Source organism: Lipotes vexillifer, unplaced genomic scaffold (assembly GCF_000442215.2).
Source record: "Lipotes vexillifer unplaced genomic scaffold, Lipotes_vexillifer_v1.1 scaffold1235, whole genome shotgun sequence".
NCBI classification, from domain to species: domain Eukaryota; kingdom Metazoa; phylum Chordata; class Mammalia; order Artiodactyla; family Lipotidae; genus Lipotes; species Lipotes vexillifer.
The window spans coordinates 1,450,038-1,460,635 of NW_006775530.1; the positions used below are offsets into that span (position 1 = coordinate 1,450,038).

The 10,598-nt window shown below is 49.2% G+C and overlaps 1 protein-coding gene across 2 annotated transcripts in view; it reads right to left on the reverse strand.

The window, feature by feature from the left end:
- CDH1 (cadherin 1) overlaps positions 1-1,901 on the reverse strand; it is a 77,970-nt gene extending 76,069 nt beyond the window's left edge. For both annotated transcript variants that reach the window (XM_007449940.1, XM_007449939.1), the window contains exons 1-2: positions 1,848-1,901; positions 829-943 (exon numbers count right to left, since the gene is read on the reverse strand). In XM_007449940.1, coding sequence (XP_007450002.1) covers positions 829-943; positions 1,848-1,901 — 169 coding nt within the window. The remainder of the gene's footprint in view (positions 1-828; positions 944-1,847) is intronic.
- Between the last annotated feature and the right edge of the window lie 8,697 nt (positions 1,902-10,598).

Sequence of the window (10,598 nt, forward strand, 5' to 3'; positions counted from 1 at the left end):
GCCTCACATTTGCTCATCTGCACCACAGGAATTACCACCCACCCCCACCCTCTTCCCACACATCAGGTTTTTGCAGCCTGAAATGACAGACTGCCTCAAAGTGGTCAGGATGGGCTTCCCTGGTGGTGCAGTGGCTAAGAATCCACCTGCCAATGCAGGGGACATGGGTTCGAGCCCTGTTCCAGGAAGATCCCACAGGTCACAGAGCAACTAAGCCGGTGCACCACAGCTACTGAGCCTGCGCTCTAGAGCCCACGAGCCACAACTACTGAGTCCACATGCCACAACTACTGAGCCCACGTGCCACAACTACTGAAGCCCGCGCGCCTAGAGACCGTGCTCTGCAACAAGAGAAGCCAGCACAATGAGAAGCCCACGCACCGCAACAAAGAGGAGCCCCCACTCGCCGCAACTAGAGAAAAGCCCTCGCGTAGCAATGAAGGCCCAGTGCAGCCAAAAATTTTTAAAAGTAAAAAAATAAAAAAATCAGTAGCCCTGAAAACATTTTATATATATATATATATATATATATATATATATATATATAAAGTGGTCAGGACAATATGAGACACACTGAAGGCCTCTAATAAGTGGCCCCCATAACTAAGTCAACCATACAAGATAGCCCCCTCAACCCCAACTGCTCTATCATGGCAAAAGTTTAGATCCCTGCATCTGTGTAAATTACAAAGGGGTGTCACCTGAGCCAGGGAAGAAGTGGCTAGCCCAGTCCAGCCCAGTCCAGCCCAGGGGCGTGGGAGCGCAATTTCTCAGACCTTTCCCACTCCCACCCCACCCCGCTCAGGGACAACTGCGGCGCGCCCTCACCTCTGCCCAGGACTCGGCCTCTCTCCAAGTGCAGCCGGGGCACGGTGAACGTGTAGCTCTCGGCGCCAAAGCCGGGATTGCAGGGCTCCGGCTCTTGGCAGAGCCACGATGAGACCTTGGGTAGGAGAAAGATATGGAACCCGGGTGACTCGAGAGGGTCCCCTCCCGCCCACACCGAAACCAACAGTGCCTCCCCTCCCTCGCTCCCGGCGCCAGGACTGTGGGAATGACCCACCCCCATGCCCATCTCCACCCACCCCTCCGGGCAGGCAGCCACGCCAAACTCTTTCATTCGGAAACCTGTGGCCGCCAAGCCCCCAGGACTTCCCAGGAGAGGCGGCTGCTGGGTCACCTTCTCCAGACATAGCACCCCTTTCCTTCCAGTCTCCTTTTTAATTTCATTGGAGGCATCTTTACGCTTCCAAATTCCACTTTCCCTATACTGGGAGAGCTCCCACTCTTAAGCCCAGTTCCTCAGACCGAGGGGCGTTCCAATCCCTTTTGACCCTACTTTCTTGTCCCGAGGACGTCCCCATACCTATTTACCACCCTTTCTTTACAGGGCAGGTGCCTTCTTTATCTATTGGTTCCCCTTGCCTTACCTCAGAGGTCGTTTCCACTACTCCCGGCTCCCCCCGGACTTGCACCAGGGCTCCCGTATCCCATACCCCGACGCCCACCCTACTCCATGCCCTCCGCTGCCCGCCCTTAGCCCACCCGAGTCCCCGGAGGCTGCAGTGAGGCGCGCCCCCCCACCTCAGGCATTTGCGGGAGGCAGTGGGCAAAGCCGCGCTCGCCCTTCACTCTCACCCGCTCCCACTCCCTTCTCCGTGGAATCCAGAGCGCGGCGCAGTTTCCAGGCCATTCAGGCCCTTTGTACCCAAACTTTCTTGGAAGAAGAGGGACTGGGGATGACAGGAGAGAGGAAGGGACGGCGAAAGAGAGGAAGGGGCTGGGGGCCGGGGTGCGGCTGGTGGGTCCGGAAGGCGTCTTCTGCAAAGTCAGGGGACCCAACGTACCTGCAGCAGCAGCAGCAGCAGGAGCGCGGAGAGGCTGCGGCACGGAGGGCCCATGGCGGGCCGGGCGGGGGTCGAGTAGGGTCCGACCGAGCTGGGCCGGGCTCGACTCTGGCAGAACTTCCGCGAATTCACAGGTGCTTTGGGGTTCCGGACGCCACTGAGCTGGGCAGTGCCGCGGGAGCCAGGTGAGCCTCGACGGCCCCGCCTCCGGCACCGCTGATTGGCTGAGGATGCACCTGCCCGGCCGCAGCCAATGACCAGCGCGGAAAAGCCTCGGGCTTCCTCCGCTGGCTTGGGCGGACGCTCCGCCCCCGCTCCCGCCCCCCAGCCTCATGCCGACCCGGTGACCGGATTGTAGAGGCAGAGGAGCGGGTAGGGCTCCATGATTCCTATTACCATCAGGTTTGAATACCAGCCTCGCGGTGGCTCACTAACACCTGGGACCAGAAAGGATTTTACTCTTTAACTACTTCTGTCTTTTTAACTTCAGGTCTCCATCAATTCACTGGGCATTCACTGGGCGGGACCCCCCCCCCCCCCAGGGCGGGACCCCGCCCGACCCCGCCCCCCCCTCCCCCGCCCTTCAAAGCTTCAGTTTCTCCACCTTCCAAATGGGAATAATAATCACCGAGCTTCCCTGTGTTGTTGTGAAGTTGTCACACAATTAATAAGACCAATGTTTGCTGCACCACAAAAGCTCGATACAGAGGTGAGGGATAATAATAGTTAACAATAGGTGCTGGGCATTAAAAGTTACCGTGCCGGGCTCTGTGCTAAGCATGACATTAACCATCTCATTTAATCTCATCTCAAAACAACACAAGAGGGCTTCTCTGGTGGCGCAGTGGTTGAGAGTCTGCCTGCCGATGCAGGGGACACAGGTTCGTGCCCCGGTCCGGGAAGATCCCACATGCCGCGGAGTGGCTGGGCCCGTGAGCCATGGCCGCTGAGCCTGCGCATCCGGAGCCTGTGCTCCGCAACGGGAGAGGCCGCGTACTGCAAAACAAACAAAACAAAACACAAGAGCTGTGTTATTATTCCCATTTGATAGGCAGACAACTGAGGCATAAAGAATTTGAAGCCAGTAGGAAGTGATAGAGGACTGGAACCCACCTCCCTCTGAGTCCAGAGCCCCTATTCTATTAACTTCACCTCATGTGGTCCCACAAAATCGCCAGCTGGAGCTGCAGTTTTCAATCTGTCCTTTAATGTTGACTGGAAGAGATCCATTAGAGATCACCCAAACCTTTCATTTGCAAATAACTCTTTCTATGTCCCATGCAATGGACACCATCTTTCCCTTTACCCTTAAATCATGATCAGAACTACAGTACGTGTAAAAAGAAATGGTAATTATGTGATATGATGGGGGTGTTAGCTATGAGTTAGGTGTGTGTTAGCTAAGTGTTAGTTACTATGGTAGTAATCATTTTGCAATATATGTAAGTGTATCAAATCAACATTTTGTACACCTTAAACTTACACAATGTTATATGTCAACTGTATCACAATAAAGCTGGAAAAATACAAAAACAAACAAACAAACAAAAGCACTACAGTGTGTGGAGTCAGCCACTCACTAGCTGTGCGACTTTGGGCAAGTCAGTATTTTCATCTGTATAAATGGGTCCTTAGGAGCTAATATAAGAAAATCACTAAGCAGAGTGCTTGTTGCCTGGTAGCAACTGCTCAGTAAGTGCTGGGTGTGGAGGTTGTTCTTTGGAACGGACCACCCCCTTTCCCCCTTGCTCATGAGGAAGACCATGTTTACAATATTTCACCCAGAGCTAAAAGTGAATCTGAGCCCATTGAGGCTACTTTCTCAACCCCAGAGGAGAGGCACTGTCTTGAACCAAGACACTGTTTCAGGTCAGTCCAGCCACCACCCCCCAACCTGTCCCCTCCATTTTAATGGGTTTCTGAGCACACGCCCAGGCCATTTGGATTTCTGCATCTTGGCTCTCTCTCTGCCTCAACCCATCAGGAGACTTTGAGGGAAAAGGCTCCAGTATTTCCTTTCCCACTGAGGCTCCTGCAGGACAGTGCATTAAGCAAGAAAATGGAAATACAGAAAGAGGCGTTTCCCCCATGGGGCGGCTTGTCCGTTTATTTTTTTCCCCCTCAGTTATGTAAAAATTCATGTTTTATACCATCACTCGGCCCAGGGAGACTTTAGGGCTTTGCTTTCCTCCTCCCACAAAGCCCTGGCCTTGTAACTCCACGGCAGCTCTCATCGACTCCTCCATTACACTCTGATAATTCAATAAAAAGCATCTTAGAAAACAGTTAGGGGCAGTGAGGAGAGGTCAGGCATGAGCTCGCTTCAGACTTCTCGGCAAGCCCTTCTCCAAGCTCCAGGGAGCGGGCCAGGAAGGGCTGCCTGCTCTCAGCGGTCCAGGGTGAGCCAGGGTGAACAGAGGATGCACAGGGGTTTCCTGTGGAGACAGGGTATTGCGTGGCCCTCAGTGAACTGCCTCAATTTCCTCTTCCATCAAAGAAGGATACCTCATTGTGAGGATCAAATGAGCAGGTGAAGGTGAGCCTCTGCTGCCTGATCTCAGGCTGATGGAGGGTTAAAATTCCTGCTCTGCCACTATCTGGGTAGCATGTCCAGTCTCAGTTTCCTCATCCATAAAATGAGGATGTTGGCAGCACTTAATTCACAAGGTTCGTATAAGTGCTCCCTGAAGTTAGCTATTAGCACTCTAGGCTCAATATATTCCCCTTCCAGTTCCAGGCAAAACTGTGAGCCCCCATGGAGCCTCCCCACCCCCAGGCTCTCCTTTTCCCAGCCCTGCTGTTAAAGTCTCTTAGGCTATCTCTGTCCTCTGCTTGGAAAAACTCTTTCATGGGGGCTGTTTAGTCTTTGAGACCTTCCCAAGGTCATTTGCATTTTAAAGAGAGCTCTGGGGTATAATTCTTTCAAAGGAAGGAAATCTTTGGAACCAGTAAACTCCGCCCAGGGTTCTTAACCTGGTGTCTACGGATGGGCTTCATGGCGTGAGTGGTCATGAAACCCCTGAGATTGTTAGCAAACCTGTTGGTGCAGGTGGTACGGTCCATTGCTTTCATTAGCTTCTCAACTCGGGGAAAGAAAAATCAAAATCTTGGAAGCTGAGTTCTCTCTGAGGGCCAGTCCAGTGTTAATGGTAGAATTTCAGGCATTAACCAGGGAAAGAAATGTTGACCGGAGGCCTTGCGGGTACCCTTCTAGGTGGATGACAGACGCTACTACTGCTGGTGCTAACCTGCTAACCGGGCTTCCATCGTTGGCATGACCAACACCAGATTTCCTTATTGCCTGCAGGGTGTGTCTCTGACGACTTTCATTTCCTGGGTGTCCTGGCAACTGGTCAGCATGAAGGCTAAAGATTAACTCCCCAGGCGGTCCTGCTCCTTTCATCTTCTGGCAAAGGGGTGGTAATAAAGGCACTCAGACTGGGAGGGGCACCCCTACCCCAGCCTCAGCCAAGAGGAGCCCAACCCCCTAGCCGGCTGGGGAGGAATCCCAGGGAAAGTGGAATTGCTGGGGATTGCAGCCAGACCAGACACCCCATTGTGTGGGGAGAGGAGGCTCCATACTAGCTGCTCCTGGGGGCTCCTGACACCTCTGCTGGGCCGGGCTGCCTGCCAGCACGCCGGGGAGGGAACTGGATATCCCACTTCAGCCTCCTGTTAAAATGTGGTAACTGATAGGGGTACCGCCCTTTGCAGCTCAGCCACTCACGTCTGCAAGAAACATTTTTATTTCAAACACGAGGAAAAATAGTATAATGCACACCATGAATAGTTATAATGAAACACCGTGTATCTATCATCTAGTGCCAACAATTATTTTTTGCAATTTGTATAATTTTGTAACATGTGAACGTTGTTCCAAATCTTGTTTCATATTTTCATCCCTGAGTTTAAAAAAAAAAACTAGGACTATTTTTTTAAAAGTAGTTTTAGATTCACAGCAAATTTGAGTAGGAGGTACAGAGATTTCCTAAATACTCTCTCCCCAACACATACATAGCCACCCCCATCAACATCCCCCGCTACAGCAGTACATTTGTTACAACTGATGAACCTACACTGACACATCATAATCACCCAAAGTCCATAGCTGACATTATGGTTCACTCTGGGTGTCATATGTTCTATGGGTTTGGACAAATACATAATGATGTGAATCCGCCATTGTAGTACCATACAGAGTCATTTCACTGCCCTAAAATCCACTGTGCCCTGCGTGCCTATTCATCCCTCCCTCCCCGCAAACTCCTGTCAACCACTGATCTTTTTACTGTCTCCCAAGTTTTGCCTTTTCCAGAATGTCATGTAGTTGGAATCACATTACATGACATTCTGGAAAAGGCAAAACTTTTGGTATGCCTTTTGCAGGTATGTAGACTTTCAGATTGGCTTCTTTCACTTAGTGATATGCATTGAAGGTTGTTCCATGTCTTTTCATGACTTGATAGCTCATTTCTTCTTAGCGCTGAATAATATTCCATCGTCAGGATGTACCACAATTTATCCATTCACCTACTGAAGGACATCTTGGTTGCTTCCAAGTTTTGGCAATTATGAATAAAGCTGCTATAAACATCCATGTGCAGTTTTTTGTGTGGATGTAAGTTTTCAACTCCTTTGGGTAAATACCAAGGAGCATGGCTGCTGATTGTATGGTAAGTATACGTTGAGTTTTGTAAGAAATTGCCAAACTGGCTTCCAAAGTGGCTGCACCATTTTGCATTCCCACTAGCAATGAATGAGAGTTCCTGTTGCTCCACATCCTCGCTAGCATTTGGTGGTATTAGTGTTCAATTTTGGGCATTCCAATACATAGGTACACTTGCATTTTTATTTTTGCAGACCATTTTAAAGCAAATCCCAGATAACGTAATTTCCCCTGTAAATATGTCAGTCTGCATCTCTGAGAACATGACCATCATCCAATTAAGTAATAATGCCTAATAAAATTCACAATTCCTCAATATTATCTAATGGCTAAAAAATGTCTTTTTAACAATTTGCTTGTATCAGGATTCAAGCACGAGTCATATTTTGCATTGGGCTATATGTCCCTTGAGTCTCTTTATATTTGTAAAAGTCTCCCCATCCTTTTTTGTCCGGCTTTTTTTTTTTACTTTTTGGCTGTGCTGTGCAGCATGCAGAATCTTAATTCCCCAAGCAGGGATGGACTCTGTGCCCACTGTGGTGGAAGTGCAGTGTCTTCCACTGGACCGCCAAGGAAGACCCTTGTCCAGCTTTTCTGAAGTATAATTGACTGCACATGTTTAAGTATACAGTTTGATGTTTTGGCATATGCAAATACTGTGAAGCCATCAGCACAATCAAGAAAATGAACAGATTCCTTTTGTTTGTTTCTGTTTTGAAATAATTCCAGATTTAGAGAGTTTGTTTATTTTTAAGTGGCATTTATTTTTTAAGATACCCAGTCATTTGTCCTGTTGGATATCTTGCATTTTGTATATTGATCAAATGCATCCCCATGGTGTCACTTACCATGTCCCTCTCTCCCATATGTCATGTAAACTAGATCTAGAGGTTTGATTTGATTCGAATTCAATTTTTACAGGCAAAAATATTTCATAACTGGTACTGAGTACTTCCTATAGCATCATATCAGGAAGCAAGAAATTGTCTGGCTGACTCACTTTTAGGATACTAAGATTCAGTTGGTGTCAGCTGATCTTCCCAGTATCAAGTTCTCCATCAGCCTTTCACCTTGTGGTTTTAGAATCATGGATGATGGCTGTCCAGATCCATTATCTCATCAGGGAAACAACAAACATTTATTAAGCACCCCCATGTGCCAGGTACTCTGCTCAACAATGGGGACACAGAAATAAACAAAATATGATTCCTGCCCTTAAGAAGCTCATACGGTAGTGAGGGATGCAGACAGGTAAACATTCATCCACTTATTTATTAAATATTTACTGAATGCTAACTAAGACCAGGCATCGTGCTAAATACCAGTAATTACAATACAGTGCGTGATAAAAGTGATAGCTACCATTTATTGGAGCTCACGATACTCTAAGCAGTATCAGTCTTCGTACAGCACTTTGGGTGCTCTCACTACATCCATTTTACAGATCTAGAAGCAGAGGCTCGAGAGGTAAAGAGATTTGCCCAAGGTGACACATTAAGTGACAGAGCTGGAATTTGATGGGTTCAAAGCCTCTTCATCTCCATGCTATACTGCTGAGATCAGGGCAGTCTTTTATTTCCAGGTGCCATTTGAAATGAGAGGAAAACCTTGCTTAATTTAGCAAGAAATGGTCTGTCGAGTTGAACTGAAATTCCAGACCCCGGGGTAGCCAAGAGAAGATGGCAAGAACATAGTCTGAACTACTGGTTTTTCAGCCAGGCTGGAGCTTCCAGTACATGAAGGGTAGGTTGGGGGTAACGATGAGAGCTGGAACCAGAGGGCTGGGTCCTGGGTCGAATCATTTGGTCCTCCAACTTGCCCACATAGCAAAAGGTATTCTCCCCGTTTTGCAGAGGAGGCGACTGATGCTCAGAAAGATGAACAGCCAGGTCATGGCAGGGGCAGGCTTGAGGCCAGTGCTCTGGCTCCAAGACCAGTATGGCAAAATGGTTCCCAGCACAGATGTTAGTGCCTCGCTGCCTGGGTCTGAATCCTGCTCTTCTACCTGCTAGTTCTAAGCCTTTGAGTGAGTCACTTTAAAGCATCTTTGGACCTCAATTTCCTCATCTGTATAAATGGGGATAATAATAGCACCTACCTTGTTGGGTGGCTGTGGAAATTACGTGAAATAACCTAAGTGAATGTGGCAGACTAGAAGTCCTAAATAAACATTAACTATTATTATTTCCACACTCCACGATGCTCAGGAGCTGGGGTTTTCACTGAGAGGAATCCCTGAGTCCCTGAGTGCATGGGCAGCAGGATTCCTCCAACCTAACTCTCACTCTCTCCTACACTCACTGAAAGAGAGGGAGCCCGCTGCCATGGGGCTCCATGGCTGGCTGGGTGCCCTCTCTTGGCACAGATACTATTGTACCTGGTGTCTCAAGATAAGGTGCTACAGAATAGCTACAGAATACAGAACCTCAAGATAAGGTTCCACAGACCTGTGCTTCCTGCCTCCCAACTTCGAGCAGAGAAGGCCTCATCCCTCCTCTCAGAACCAAGGACCTGTCCACGTGGTGGGATGGAGAGAGAAAGCTCTTTCTAGTCTTGCGTCCAGGTTGGACAAGACCAACCCTCTCCAGGGTCAGCAGCCAATGAAATCACTCTGTGCCAAATTCAGCCTGGCCCCAAGTCAAAGAAATTTAGTGACAAACAACTTATTTATTTATGTACCAAATTCCAAGGGGTAGCTAGAACACAGTGTAGAGAACTGACCTTGTCACTTGAAGCAAAATCTCTTTCCTTCCCTAAGTCTCAGTTTCTTGTCTGTAAAATGACTCAGCTGGCCTGTAAGGATCCTTTATTTTCCTTCTGCCTCTAAAAACTATGACTTTGAACGTCTTGAGACTGAGTCAGTGAGCACTGTGTGTGTGCGTGCGTGTGTGTGTGTGTGTGTGTGTGTGTGTGTGTGTACACGTGTGTGCTCACCTACTTGTGGGTTCACGAAAGGGGTGCATCTTGGTCTTTCTAGTCCCAGCAGTTCTCAGCGAGAGTCCAAGTTTTGCAGGAAGGGAACGTGAAGCTGACCAGTCTCGAGCCAGACTGTGGCAGTCGGGGAGAGAGAGAGCTTCCTGCAGGGGTGGAGACCAGCAGAGCGATAAAACCTGGGCAAAGAGCAAGGTTTCCACTGCAGGCCTAGGAGAAAACTCCAGAGTCCAGACTCAGGATGGGGCTGCCCATAATTTTCTAGAGAGACTCTCCAACTTTTCAGGCAGCATTCATTCACTCATTCATCCATCCATTCATTCATTTGATAAATAATCACTGGGCCCCCAGCTGTGCCTAGTGCTTTGCTGGTGAGGGAGGTGCCTCCCTGTTCTCACAGGGCTTTCAGTCTGGTGCAATAAACAGACAAGGGAACCAGGTATTTATAATCCAGGGCAATAAGCAAGTCTGATACTAATACTTAACAATAGGTAAAGCATGGGCACCAGGCCAATCAAAATGAACACCAGCCATTAACACCAGGGTAGGGTCCCCAGGCCTCCTGCTGTGCCAGGCTTTATCCTTTTGGTTGTTGGGTGGTGGGGAGGTGTGGGCGTGTGGGAGGGGCTGGGGGTTTGGGGGGCACTTGTGGGACTCAGGGAAGCAGCTGATTACCAACTGATATGGAAAAACTTCAGTACCGTATTTTAGCCAACAGAATAGCCATATCAGTGACCAGGGCTGGAGGACAGCCCTGGTGATAATGATTCAAGATTAACAAGGCCCATGATGGGAAGGCACAAGGGACTCAGGGAAGGCTTTGTGGGAAAGTGACATCTAAGTTGAGTTAGCCAGAGTGTTCCTGGCAGAACCTGGGCAGAAGTATTTTCCCAGTGGGAGGAGGGCTCAGTATTTTCAGGCGGTTCAGTCTAGCTGGAGGAGAAAGAGGCGGGAGATTAGACCCAACAGGCAGGTAAGGAGAGTGTGTGCTGTAGGGTTGGGGGAGGGGGCTGTGTTAATCATGCTCAGTGGCTTGGACTGTGTCTCCAGAGCAATCGGGAGCCACCGCAGGGTTTTAATTAAGATCGGGGTGGGGCATCCCTGGTGGCGCAGTGGTTGAGAGTCCACCTGCCGATGCAGGGGACACGGGCTCG